At 53.3% G+C, this 14,586-nt stretch overlaps 1 protein-coding gene across 1 annotated transcript in view; it reads left to right on the plus strand.

The window, feature by feature from the left end:
- Positions 1-14,586, plus strand: part of TNXB (tenascin XB) — a 75,221-nt gene that overhangs the window by 9,219 nt on the left and 51,416 nt on the right. Inside the window, 7 exon segments of the mRNA XM_025046003.1 lie at positions 1,761-2,129; positions 3,266-3,559; positions 5,317-5,607; positions 5,955-6,260; positions 7,971-8,296; positions 11,612-11,939; positions 12,952-13,251. Coding sequence (XP_024901771.1) covers positions 1,761-2,129; positions 3,266-3,559; positions 5,317-5,607; positions 5,955-6,260; positions 7,971-8,296; positions 11,612-11,939; positions 12,952-13,251 — 2,214 coding nt within the window.

The raw sequence follows: 14,586 nt of genomic DNA on the forward strand, positions 1-14,586 counted from the left end.
AGGAGTCTCGCAGGGCCTAGCCTGCCCCAGCCCCCTCGGCGGCCGTGGGGCAACCTGACTGCTGAGCTGGGCCGCTTCCGCGGCACCGTGCAGGACCTGGAGCGCCACCTGCGGGCTCATGGCTACCCACTGCGGGCCAACCAGACCTACACGTCGGTGGCGCGCCACATCCACGAATACTTGCAGCGGCGTCTGGCGGCCGCCGCCCCCGCCGGCTCTCCTGCACCCACGCCCCGTCGCCCCCACCCCACCGCCAGCCCCGACTCGGGCACCTGGAAGCGGGACTCCAACCAGGGCATCTACAGCCTCTCACCCGAAGGCGTCGACGGGGTGGCTGCGCCTCGCCACCCCAAGCCCGAGGTGCTGGGCAGTTCTGCCGATGGCGCACTACTCGTGTCCCTCGATGGGCTCCGCGGCCACTTCGAGCGCGTGGTGCTGCGCTGGCAACCCCAGCCGCCAGCAGAGGGCCCCCGCGGGGAGCTGACTGTGCCGGGCACCGCACGCACCGTCAGCCTACCCGACCTCAGGCCCGGCACCACCTACCACGTGGAGGTCCATGGGGTGCGGGCAGGGCAGACCTCCAAGTCCTACGCCTTCATCACCACCACAGGTAGTGTGGGCTGGGGCGCAGAACCACCCATCCCCTGCCCAGGTTCACCTGCCACTGAAGTCTGCATCCCTCAGTTCTTCCCGCTGCTCACTGCTAAGACTGTTACCCCCACCACCCGCTCCTGCTTTCAAGCCCAGTATACTCCATTTAGGCTCCAAGGTCCCCACAGAAAAGCACACACTCCTGTATCCTGAGAACCACCTTGACTCCCAGGGTCTTGGCAGATACCCAAGGCCAAGGAGACCTGGTCTTGGGGTTCCTGGTTTTCATTCGAGTTCCCAAGGCACTTCTGCCAGGATTGTTGTTCTAGGCAACAGAAGGGGCATTTAGTGACTGTAGACTCACTCGAGCAGTTTGGGTGGGGTAGGGCAGGAGTGACACCAGAGGTTCCCTGTTCTGACTCATTGTGGTGAGGGTGCCTGAAGACTGTGGTCAGTGGTTACTGGTTTCCATAATTTGACCTTGACCTCAAAGGGATACATCGGAACTGCTTGGGGGTGGTCTTGAAGCTATAAGGCAGCATGTGTATGTGAGAGAGGAAACTACTGCTTCTTGAGCTGCCTTTCCAGATCTCTTGGCTCACTTCATGCTGGTCTCTCCCACAGGAATGATTTCCGTGCTCAGGGAAGGGGTGTTCTGTGGCTGTCATGGGGAGGGTTGTGGACCTTTTCTTCCCCCATAGGGCCCAGATGCCACCTGAGCTGAACGTCCTCCCTTTCCCTCTCCTTTCACTACCCATCTTCCTTTTGTATTCTCCTTCCCTAACACCACCTTCTCCTTTCTTCTAGGCTTCTCACTGCAGCACTAATGGAAGCCACAACCACCACCCACTGGGGAGGGGGATATATGTGGGGAGGGACATAGACGTCTGTGGGGCCAGAAGTCATAGTTGTCTTGTCGGGGGAGGGATGTCAGGCTTTATTTCTTTCATTTATTGACTGCAGGCCTGTCTATTCAGGTGTCGTGGACAGGGGTGTTTGGAGGACCAGGCAGACCTTTGGGAGGATGAGGTGGCCCCAGGGATGGACCTAAGAGCAGAAAAGGAAGGGTATCTTGGCTCTTAGAGGCTAGAGGGCAGAACTTGGGGGCTGGGGTTCCTTTCTGGCTCTCATACTCTACTCTTCTGTTTTTCTCTCCCTGCCCTTCCCAGGGTCCTCCCCCTTGGGCCTCTTGGAGGCCACTGATGAGCCTCCTCCCTCAGGCCCTTCAACGACTCAAGGGGCTCAGGCCCCCGGCCTGCAGCAGCGCCCCCAGGAGCTGGGAGAGTTGAGGGTGCTGGGCAGAGACAAGACAGGGCGCCTCCACGTGGCTTGGATGGCCCAACCTGACACATTTGCCCACTTCCAACTGCGCCTACGGGTGCCCGATGGGCCAGGGGTACATGAAGAACTACTGCCAGGAAATGTCCGCCAGGCTCTGGTGCCCTCACCCCCTCCTGGAACCCCCTATGAGCTGTCACTTCGAGGAGTACCCCCTGAGGGCGAGCCCTCTGCCCCTCTCATCTACCAAGGCATTATGGGTACATTCTGGGTTCTGCTCAGACCAGTTTCCTGAGGTTGGGGGAGGGGCTGGGCCTTCAGAACTTGAGAGGTGGGAATGGGGCTAGTGTTTGGGTCAAAGTGGTGGGAGAAAACGAGAGAAAAGGAGTTGAGGGTTCAGAAGCAAGAGGTATGGAGGGATTCTGAGAACAATGATAGGATAGTTTGGGGAGGGGAGTACTCCAGGAAAAGAAGATGAGAGGAGGAAAGTCAGGTCGTGGGGCAGGAATTCAAGAAGAGAAGCTGTAGGCCCTTGGCTCTACCCATAGATTTCTTTGCTCTGTGTCCTACCTGGACATCCTGGTCACTCCTTTGCCTCACCCCACCCCATAGACCTCTAAGGGTGGGTATGGGAAGGCCTCTGGTCCTGAGGATACTGACCCTCAACCCTCTTCCCTTCTTCACAACCCCCATCCCCTCAAGCTTGGGTGGTGGCACTGCCCCCTACCCAGAAAGTCTGGCCTGCCATGGACAGTGCCCTGTGGTCTCATCAGCCAGTTTCTGGTGAGGGCAGAGGTTCCTTGGGGGTAGGGAGCACCACAGCCATCAGGACTTTAGAGATGGGTGAGGTCTACAAAACTAGCAAAGGACAGGGTTTAGGGTGCCCGGCTCTCACATTGCCTCCTGGTCCCTCTTTATGGGACCAGGGTAGCTGATTCTCCCTGCAACTCCAGGTCAAGCTCACCACTGAGACAGAGGGCAACAAGGGAGAGAGAAGGTGGACTGAGGAGTCTTCAGACTGCTCTACGGCAACAGTGGGGAGTTTTGAAACTCTCAAGAAGAACCATGGGGAACCTGAAACTTCCTATAAACCTTGGTGTGGAGAGAGACTGGGAACTTTGTGAGGGGTGGGGAAGCTGTCACAAGGGAAGAGTGAAAGTTCTCACTCCAGAACAGATGCTAAGAGGGAAAATGTCCCCTTCCCAAGAAGACTGGTCACAAAGGGCTGAAGGGTGGGGAAATAGTCTTCGAGAAAGGGATTGAGCTGTCCAGGCTGGAGTGAGCCAGTGGGTAGAAGGGAGGGAAGGAGACAAGGACAAGGCAATGGTTGAGTCTTCCTGCTTTGCTTTCGCCCTTGCCCACCCCCTCACCACCCTCCTCCCTCCCCCAACTCCAGACAGGGATTTGGAAAAGCCTGGAAAGCCCTTGGCACCACCACGCCTGGGTGAGCTGACAGTGACAAATGTGACCTCCAACTCCCTGCTCCTGCACTGGACGGTCCCTGAAGGCGAGTTTGACTCCTTCATGATCCAGTACAAGGACAGGAATGGGCCTCAGATGGTGCCTGTGGAGGGTCCCCAACGCTCTGCCCTCATCACCAACCTGGATATGGGCCGCAAGTACAAATTTGTCCTGTATGGGCTTGTAGGCAAGAAGAGGCATGGTCCCCTGGTGACTGAAGCCAAGATCCGTAAGTGAGAGCAACCATGCACACCCCTGCCCCTACCTTCTGCATGGTCCTCAAGGGGGTCTTCCCAGTGCTTTGGGAACCTGCTTTGGGAACTTCAGGAAAGCTTCCAGGAGGTAGGGGTGCCTGAGATGAATCCTGAAGAGAAGATAGTGTTGGGTCAGGCAGAGAGGTTGGGAGGGCTGCAGACAGAAGGAGCTGTGGTGAGAACAAGGCAGGAGTGAGCGTGGCCTTGTAGGAAAATTAATGTGTGTTTCCTCCGACTGGACAGCTGGCTACCTGGGGGGCTGAGGGTACTGATCTTATATGTCTGACAGGAGCTTGGGCCTCATTTGGGGGCCCTGGGAGGCCACTGAAGGGTTTTAAGGAGAGACATGATTCGATATTTATCTTATAAGTAACACTGAGGCTGCTGCAAAAAGTAGCTGCTGGAGTGAGTTAAGAGCCAGCAAGAAATGATAGTGGCTGGGTTGGGAGGGTGGCAGTGAGGCTGGATATGGGAGGTGAAGGAGAGCAAGGGTGCCCAGGTACCTCCACATTTCTGGATCAGACAGTCCTGTTCCCAGAGGCAAGGAAAAGCAGAGATGAGGAACAACGCAGCAGAACACTTGGATAAACATCTTTAATGGAATACATTTGTCAAATGTATTCCAGATGTTTTAGGTGTATCATCACACCTAATCCTTACAACAGCTTTGGGAGGCATGGCCATGTTATAGATGTGGAGAATCGAGGCACAGAGAGGAAGAGGTCACTCAAGCAGAAAGTGATGGGCCACGGGATGATACTGCTGCCCTCATGGGTGTGAGGAGCAGAGGGGAGGCCTGAAGAAGGGGTGTGGGTGTCATCGGTGCCAATGGACAGGAGCCAGGGTGAACATGTGAGAAGAGACAGGGCTACTGGATCCCTGGGGATAGTCAACACTCAGAGTATGAGCAGAGGAAGAGGAGCCTGCAGGGTAGGCTGGGGGGTGACTTGTGGAGAGGGTCTAAGCCTCACAGAGTGGTTCCTGGACCCCAGAATGAAAGGCTTGGTCAGACATGTTAGATTCTGTAGGAGTGATTCAGGACTACAGAGTGTCCACAGGACTTAGCTATGGTGAGCTCACCATTGACCCTGGTGAGAGCCGCCATGGAGGGTGGAACTGGGTTGGGAGGATAATGGACATGAGGACATGGCTACAACCAATGTAGACATCTCTTTCTGGAATCTGGGCTGGGAATAGAGCTCAAAGAGAGAGGGTGGAGGTAGAGGGAGATACAGCCAAATGAGGGAGCTTGTGTCATTACCGATGGCTAGTGGCACAGGTTGGGTGAGGAGGTGGGCCCCAGGGTACAGGTGTGGGAAACTCTCCCACGTTAATTCATTCCAAGCATCGTGCCCTCTTCTCTTGGAGGCGAAACCAGCTAGTAGTTAGGCCTGGAAGCAGTGGAGGTTGTCCTGATCCCTGGACGTGGAGATGTGGAAAGGGCTGGCTGGGCTCTCTTCTCTCTGAAGCCCCTCCCTAGACTGAGTCAGGGCCACACTAGTTTATACACTATAAGAAGGCACCCCTCCTCCAGGTGGGCGTAGCTTGTCGCTAGGGCATACAGCTTGGCAAGCAGAGTGCCAGCTGGTTATAGTCCCTCAGTGCTCCCTTAGCCATGTATCTTTGTGCAGTGAACAACCTGCACAACCTCACACAGCATCCCTACGTGGGAGATGGATGTGCCTTCTCCTTTGACCTGTGTCCCTCCCTTCTCTCTACTCCTTCTTCCTAGTACCTCAGAGTGATCCCAGCCCAGCAACTACACCCCGCCTGGGAATGCTGTGGGTAACAGATCCCAGCCCAGACTCACTGCTCCTCTCCTGGACTGTCCCCGAGGGCCATTTCGACTCCTTCATGGTCCAATACAGGGACAGGGATGGACGGCCCCAGGTGGTACCTGTGGAAGGGCCTGAGCGCTCACTCATTGTGTCCCCACTGGACCCTGACCACAAGTACAGATTTACTCTGTTTGGGATTGCCAATAAGAAGCGGCATGGCCCCCTCATGGCTGATGGCACCACTGGTGAGTGGCAGCCAACTAAGCCCCATGTGACCCCTCCCAACCTTCCATGTACTTGCCCTCAACCAGGAACCAGCTGGGCCTCCCAGTGAGATGGCTGACTCCAAATCCTGGCCCTGCTCCCAGGCTGAAGGGCAGCCAGCCTCCCCTGCACTGCTGGGCCCCATTCATCCCATTCAGCTGCTCCCCAAGGCCCAGAAGGCGTGTCATGCCCTGGCAGTGCCAGACTTCCCAGGAGTTCAGCACTCACACTAATTGAATATGACTCTCCAAGTGTGACAGCCAGTCCAAACCCCAAGCCCCAATCCCAGGCTGCCATTTCAACACTGGCTAGATCCTCTTATTTACAGCCCCAAAGAAGAAAGAGGAGCCCCACCACCCAGAGTCCCCCGAGCAGCCGCTGCTGGGGGAACTGACAGTGACTGATGTGACCCCAGACTCCCTACACCTGTCCTGGACAGTGGCCCAGGGCAACTTCGACTCCTTCATGGTCCAGTACAAGGATGCACAGGGGCAGCCCCAGGCAGTGCCCGTCTCTGGGGACAAGAATGAGGTCACCGTTCGCAGCCTGGAATCTGACCGGAAGTATAAAATGAACCTTTACGGCCTCCATGGCAGGCAGCGTGTGGGGCCTGTGTCTGTGGTGGCCACCACAGGTGAGTCAGGGCCTCATGGGCCTCCCTCCCCTGCCAGCCCCCAGCCCTCTGGACAGGACCTGGACTCCTACGCACCTCCCTCCACCTTGTTGTTCTCAGTTCCAGTTCTACCAAGGCCCCTTTTCTTGCCCACATCCCAGGACTTCTCACCCAGCCACCAGCCCCTACCCTAACCTCTTTCATGGCCCTGCTTCTTCTCCATCTCCAGAACAGGCCCCATTTCCCCCATTCTGAGGACCTGGAATTATCCCTCCACCTCACTGAGCTTCCCGCAGATGTCCTCAGCCACTATATTCTTTCCTCATGGTTTTTGCTGGGATTCTTCCCCTACCATGACCTGGCTTGGGCCATCGTCATTTCTAAATTTCTGTCACCTGCTGCCCACATTCTAATATTCTAATGCCATTGCTGCTCTGTTCTCTCTCTCTCTCTCTCTCTCTCTCTCTCACACACACACACACACACACACACGAGAACACATGTAAAACACAAGTACATAAACCAACCCACAGAATCTAATGAAGACCAAGCATACATGAGCAAGCAGAAAAGAAAGGAAAAGAATCCATCCTTCCTCCCTCCCTCTCTCCCTCTCTCCCTCTTTCTCTCACACACACACACACACACCCATACACACCCATGTTCCTGCATTCATCCAGCCTCCTTGGCCAGCACAGAATGGCTCTGGAGCCAACTACCTAGATTTTCATCTTAGCTCTGCAATTTTCTGCCTATGGGGCCTTGTGCAAGTTACTGAACCTCTCTGTGCCTCAGCATTCTTATCTGTCGAATTGAGATAATAATGGTAGCTGCTTCATAGGGTTGTTAGAATACATACAGCACTCAGAACAGTGCCTGGCACGTTGAAACTGCTGTTGAAGAGTGAGCTGCTAGTTATCCCTGACTCTCTCGCTTCCCACTATCCTTTTTCCCTCCTCACTTCCCTACCTTCTCCATCCTCTTCTGGGTTATCATTCTTGACTGCTCCCTCCTTAATCTCCTGTCCCCTAAGTAGTTCCAGTAGACCTGGGGGCGGGTCACAGAAGGGCTGGCTACCCTCACTCCAGTCTCCCCTGTCCACGGAGCCTCAGCAAACACCTAAGTGAGCAGAGGGCAGGTAGGTATCCTGTGGCTTCAATTCTAGACCCAGTCAGGGAAGAGCAGGGCCCTCTTCAACCCCACCCCACTCCCCAAATCTTTCTCCCACTTTGGTCCGAAGCCCTGCCTTAGCAATTCATTCCTTAGGGTAAAAGCGAAGGGAGGGGCAGGGCCGTTGGGAGGCCTCAGCCAAAGCACATTCCATCTCCTGTCCTGTTAAGTGGGGTGGGCACTGGGAAGCCTGGGAGGGGCGAAGCTGAAAAGGAGGAGTGCAGGCAGAAGGAGGCCTCAGTGCCCCCTCATTTTCCTGAGGTCAGCATTGTCAGTGAACACGGTCGAGAACTCAGAGGTTCCTCTCTTCCCATCTCAGCTCCTTTCTCAGACATGAAGGGAGACCCCATCCCATAGAACTTACCAGTACAATCCTGCCAGCAGTACATGACGGAGCTCTGTCTTCGTCAATGAGTTACTGAATGGCTAATACAAAGGCTACACAAACCACTAGGCCTATAGCTTGAGGAACATAATTGCTGGATGTACTTGTTATTGTAATTAATGTCACCAGCAAAGCAAGTCACCCTTTAAGCCTATATCTCTGATCTCTTTTCTCAGCCCCCCAGGAGGCTGTGGAGGAAACTACCAGCCCCACAGAACCCAGCACAGAGGCTCCAGAGCCCCCCAAGGAAGCCATCTTGGGGGAGCTGACAGTGACAGGATCCTCCTCGGACTCGCTGAGCCTCTCCTGGACCGTCCCCCAGGGCCACTTCGACTCCTTCACCATCCAGTACAAGGACAGGGACGGGCGGCCCCAGGTGGTGCGCGTTGGGGGTGAGGAGAGCGAGGTCACCGTGCAGGGCTTGGAGCCGGGCCGCAAGTACAAGATGCACCTGTACGGCCTGCATGAGGGACAGCGTGTGGGCCCCATGTCCACCGTGGGTGTGACCGGTGAGTGAGGGTGGGGACCTGGTTTGCTCTACTCCCACTGATGGCCCCTAACCTCCCTGTACTGATTGCTCTCCTTACTGCAGTGGAACCCTGAGGCCCCACCTGCTTGGGAAAGACTAGAAAGAGCAGTTCACAGGGACTGGGCTACAACCAGCTTTATGACTTTGCTCAAGTTTTAGACTCTCCGTGCTTCCTCATTTGTAAAATGGGGGTCGTAATGCTCATTTCACAGAACCGTTGTGAGGAATCAATGAATTAACAATATAAAGCACTAAGAAAGGCCTGGCAGGAGTGAACATGCTGTCAGTATTTGCCGCTGGGATCATTATAATTATCCTTACTCAGGGGTTTGCTCTGTCTGCCTTGGCTGGTTCAGCTCTTAGATGGTCAGTGTGTATAAGACATTGACTTCAGTGCAGCTGGAAGCCTTCTTTACCACTCATCCAGTTAATGCAGAACAGGGCAAATTTCTCTGAGTAGGGGGAGACCAAGCCCTGCACCAAGTGAAGTAGAGTCTTTTGATGGAGAGTGTAGAAAGAATTCAACACACACGCCAGAGTTAGAGTCAAAGGAAAGTTTATTAGAAAAGGGGTGACACCACAGAGTGTGGTCTCCTCTCAGAGGCAGAGACTGAGAGGGACCCTGAGTGTTCAGGGAATTCAGCTTATATATCATTCTTTAGTTCCTGTGAGCTATAGTTTAAGACTTTGTTAACCCATTTCCTTTGATATGGACATACAGCAAGGAAGAGGAGTATGTAGTGTGAAAAGGTAAGAATATGTAGTGCAAAAGGCCCACTGGCAGTTCCCAGCCTTTAATCCATAGGTTCCCTATGATTTTAGCCATAGGGAATGAATGGTTTTATTTTGTGTAGGGCAGCCACTTAAAGAATGTGTTTTTCTGTTTTCCCTTCACAGTGTGGAGGTTTGTTAGCAATCCCAGAAGAAATCTTCCTTTGTTGTACAGGTGTCCTCGTGGCCTGACTGCAGAGCTGATCAGCACATTGCAGTCTCTGAATGTGGCCTGATTTAACATTTTAATTATCTTGCCTCCTCCTTACATTACAGTGAATGACTTTACAGCAAGGTAGAACATCCCTTCCACCCCTCTCTCAGGGCCAGGTGTAGGCCATTGGCCACCATAAAGGACCCAGCCTCAGCACCTCCTCTCTGGAGCCTCAGCATAAGGGACTCTCCTGCCTACCTTCTTGGTCACAGCAAGAGCCATCTTTTTTTCCCTTTGTTCACTGAAACAAAGACACATTTTTGAAAAATAGCATTTACTATAAGAGGAAAGATTACAAATTTAAAAGCAGGGTGAAGGCTTGCGCCAGGCCCACAACTTGCGGCCTAGGTTTCTCCTAGAGTGATCTTCACTCCGTCTGTCTGTCCTGGGCAGCCACACTGGGTTCTGTGAAGCCTTGTCCCTGGTCCCTGGGTAAGGATGGGCTGTGTCAGGCATTATTCTGAGCCAATGCAATAGAGAAAAATTGAGTTTTGGAATCTGGCAGTTCTGTTCTCAGCTTCCCCAGCTCTTAGCTCTGTGATTAAGCAGGACGGTCATTATCAGAGTAGGAAGGTGATGGGCAGCTGGAGCCCACTGAGCTGACCAAGGGGCCATGCTAGGCGCACAGCACCACAGCCAGAAGAAGAAATGTGTACAGCTAGTTAGAAACATTCCTAAATTAGGAAAGGATTATTTCACATACAACGTGGGGACTGCCATACCCAGGGATAGTTATAAACTTACCTTCTCCAGTGAAGCCAAACCACCAACAATAAGACTTGATGGTAAGGGACAGTTTCTCTTTCTCACGGAAAGAAATACAGAGAGGGCAAAAATGAGCAGGAAATGGAGTCTACATGAACTAACAACTAGAAAGCAAATGAAGTGAAATACAATGCCTGGCTTAGAATATGTGGTGGTCACTCACAGCCCTCTTTGGCTGCCTCCATTCTGCCTTCCCCACTCAGACTCATTTCTGTCTTCCAGAGGCCTCATCAGCAGCCCTTTTTAAAGCAGGTTTTATCTGCTGGGAACCTAGTCTTCTCCTCCACAGGAGCCAAGGAAATAAGCTCTTGGGAACCCCAGCCACCTAGCCACCTTTCACCCCCACTACCAATTGCCTCTTGGGACCACCTTCCAGGTTCAGTCACTGATGAGGAGTGTCTGCCAGACTCAGCTCATTCTAAGGCAATGGGGACGAGCAGGTCCTGAGCTTGGCTTTTCCCAGTCCAGATGTACAGATTACTCATTAATTTCATGAACATTTGTGAAGCACCCACTGTGTGCTGGATGCTGGGGACACAGCGGTGAAACAAGACATAGCTCCTGCCTGTGGAGTTCGCATTCTAGCAGAGGGAGACAGGCACCAAATTACACAAATACGTCGGTGGTACCATTTGTGACAGTGACGAGAGCTGGAAAGAAAAGCAAAGCCCAGTAAGTGAGTGGGTGGGAAGGAGGCAGAAAAGGGCTGCCTGAGGAAAGAATGAAGAAGGGAGAGGACATGTCACCTAGGCCTTTGGAGAAGAGCACTTGGGGCAGAGGGAAGGTGCCCGAACATCTGTGGACCAGCGAGGAATGTTTTAGATTTGGGGAAGAGACATCAGAGGTGAATGTGTGGGGCCTTAGAGGCCATGCTGAGGACTTGGTTTTTGTTCTGAGTGAGATAGAAGCCATGACAGGAACAGGCTCAGACTAATGTGTGGGGATCAGAGAGAAGAGGGGTGAGGATAGAAGAGGGAGGTGATTCAGGAGACTGCCCTATAATCCAATAAGAAGAGCTGGTGCTACCTGGAGATGGCGGTGGTGGAGCTGGTGAGGACAGCCAGCTTCTGAAGCTAATGCCAACAGGACTTACTCATGCACCTGGCTGGGGTGTAGGACAGGACCCCGGATGGCACTGAGAAGGTAACTGTGGTTTCACTGAAATTGAGGGGCTGAGGAGAGAACAGGTATGAGGGGAGCCCTTGAGTTCCATTTTGGACTGTTGTGTTTGAGACATTGATTAGGCATCCAAGGAGGTTGCTGAGCAAATAGAGTTTGGGGGTCAATGGGAGGCCTTGCGGGGAGGAACTCGGAGCCATTGAGGCACAGATGGAAGTTCAGCCACTTTCCCAGGCTTCAGTGACTACTAACACCGAGCCCCCTAAGCACAGCCCCAGATCCTGGCAGGAACTTAGTAAAGGGCTGTTACCAGATAGATGCTGCCAATCAGTGGAGGTTTCCATCAGACCTACTTCTCGGGCACCACAAAAACAAGGCATGTAGTTACCACCAAGGGAAAGAAGGGCTTTTCCTAACAGCCTTCCACCATCTCTGTCTCTGTTCCACAACCAGAAGAGATTCTTGCAGCCACTGAGCACCCCTTGAAGCCACGCCTGGGGGACATGACAGTGACAGATGTGACTCCCAACTCCGTGGGCCTCACGTGGACAGTTCCTGAGGGCCAATTTGACTCCTTTGTGGTCCAGTACAAGGACAAGGATGGGCAGCTCCAGGTGGTGCCTGTAGCCGCAGACCAGCGTGAAGCCACCATACCAGGCCTGGAGCCTGCACACAAATATAAGATGAACCTCTATGGGCTACATGGTGGGCAGCGTGTGGGCCCCTTCTCTGTGATAGCTATGACAGGTGAGTGAGGGGTCATGCAGTCCCCATCCCTGATTATTCAGAGTCCCCTTGCCCCGTAATCTCTCAGGTCCTGCCTCAGTGGCCTCTGCAGATCCTCCTGGGGTCATAGGCATATTAGTCTCTCTGTGAGACCTTGGCCCCTTCCATGGGCTAGGCCCTTCTCTGCCTTCCATTCCCCATCTCTACTCCACCCCATCCCCCAGACCAAAATATCTTCCTTTCACCTGACCAAATCTAGTCACAGACTGTCTCTCTCCCTCTGACTGTCCACAGCTGTTCTCCCCTTCTCTTTGTAAGCCTGCTGTGACTTGGACACGGCCACCACCTCACCCTGCTGCCCTATTTTATTGGGGTTAAACAGCACTCATCCTTGAATCCCTTGTCAGAGGTGCTCAGCCCCCTGGCTCGAGCTGTATTCCCTTCTGGAAGTGGCCCTTGCTCTTGGCTCCCAGGGCCTCCCCACCTTCATGACTTCCTGAGCATGGGTTTCCACCATTTTTGTACCATGGTGTCGATGAAACCCATGGACCTTTCTCAGAGCAATGTTTTAAAATCTATAAAATAAAATGCATAGGATTACAAAGGAAGCCAATTATATTGATATACAATTATCAAAATATTTTTAAATTCAAATTTATGATTTAGTAATGCAGGGACTTCTTTATTTGTTCATTAAATAACAAGACTTAGTGGCATGTGTAATAACCTATCCACATTTGGAAGGAGCGATGAGTATAACCAGTATTTTGAAGTCTCTGCAGAAATTCTAAGTTGACATGAAAACATCCATGATTATTGTTGGTGACAAAGTCAAAGGTACTGCTAGTAGTCCATGGTTGGTTTTTATATTCATCATTGAAGGACATACTACATTTCTGTTAGAGACCAGTGAAAATAAAGTTTCCCCACCTCAGTCCGAGGCTCCTGGAGGCCCCGGGAGCCCAGGAGCCCTGTGAGGGGGCACTTCCCCTTCAAAGATCTCAGCCATATTCTTTGTCTTCCCGGATCCCAGCTCCCCTCCTGCCAGCCCCAGTCACAGAGTCTCCTGAGAAGCCACACCTGGGGGAGCTGACAGTGACAGACGTAACACCAGACTCCGTGAGCCTCTCGTGGACGGTCCCTGAGGGAGAATTTGACTCTTTCATCATCAAGTACAAGGATAGGGATGGGCAGCCCCAGGTGGTGTCTGTGGCTGCAGACCAACTTGAGGTCACTGTCCCTGGTCTGGAGCCCAATAGGAAATACAAGTTCATGCTCTTTGGGATCCAGGATGGGAGACGACATGGCCCAGTCTCTGTGGAGGCAAAGACAGGTGAGAGAAGCCCCCATGAAGCTGAGCCTGAGGCCCCAGCCTTCCCATCCTTCTTCACACTTCCTGGTCTCGTCTCCCTTGGTCCAGGTCTCCCCATTGTTCACCTCGTCTGTTTCATTTGAAAATTCACACTGCCTGCCCCAGTCCAAGGCAGACGAGAACCAGGAAAATGGGGCTAGTTCCTGGATCCATTCCCCCGGCTGACTTTTCCTCTCCTTTCATAATTCCTACTTCTGTTGAATGAGGGAAGACCCTTTGGACCCCTTCCTGGAAAGTGGAACGTGGGAAACCGGGATGCTAGGAAAGGGGGTGAAGGGAGCCTTTCCTGCCTCCCTGGGCTTTGTGGAGCCTCAGCCCTGAGTAGCCATCACCTCGTGAGAGTTGTGCCATCTCCCCTCTGACTCTCACTCAATTGACTCAGGCATAGCGGATCCCATATTTGCCTCCCCAAGAGAAGCTCTTTCCTCCTCTGTCCTTCCCCTGGAGCCTCAGAAACTGGGGACCCCAGGAGCCCAGGGCTGGCTGCCCAGCCAGGCCCAGTCAGGCCTAGCCCAGCTGTGCCCCTTTCCTGGGTTTTGGTCCAGGCCCATCCCTGCCCCTGGGGGCTCCCTGTTGCCAGAAAACTCTCACAATAACAATGCTCTCAGCGTCCTTGCTGTCCAGGAAGGCAGCAGGCCAGCTCCTTCTCGGGCCTCACGATGGCTTCCCAGCCAGGTCCTTTCCCTGTTCGAACTCCCCTTTTTTCCCCCTTATTCCCTCACATGTAGGCAGCCCCCACTCCTCCACCAAGGCTTCTGGGGATCAACTTCATCAAAACATCATGCCTCCCCAGCTGTTTCTGTCCCCAGTAGGGATCCTGTGCCCGCTCTGATATCCCCAGGACCTTTGGATCTCCTCAGGGGCCAGTCACATCACAAAGAATAGGCTCCTTGGTAAAAGAAAATAAACACACCAAGTCTGTGACAAGCTGTGCCCTGCTAGGGAAATAGTTCCTAATTAGTGAGAAGAGTCTGGACAGCAAGATAAAGAAGATAAGCAGCAAGATAGAGAATCTCTTTTCCCAGAGATGTCTCAGGACAGAAGCCCCCTCCTACATTGCTTAAGTGGACAGAGGCACAGGCCAGCTGGGAATGGTAGCAGGGATGAAAGGGTGATGAAAAGATTTAGGGGAAGCACTGATCATTTGGGCAGTTCTGTTTTTTTTCAGCTCCAGCAAGAGGCAGTCACGGAGTCATTTTGGAAAATAAACACAAAAACCTTTTCTCTCTGCCAGCTATTCAAGGTGACACTAGGCCCAGGGGCCCCACCCCGCCTCGGGGAGCTATGGGTAACAGA

This window comes from Pteropus alecto, unplaced genomic scaffold, assembly GCF_000325575.1.
Source record: "Pteropus alecto unplaced genomic scaffold, ASM32557v1 scaffold400, whole genome shotgun sequence".
Taxonomy (NCBI): Eukaryota; Metazoa; Chordata; class Mammalia; order Chiroptera; family Pteropodidae; genus Pteropus; species Pteropus alecto.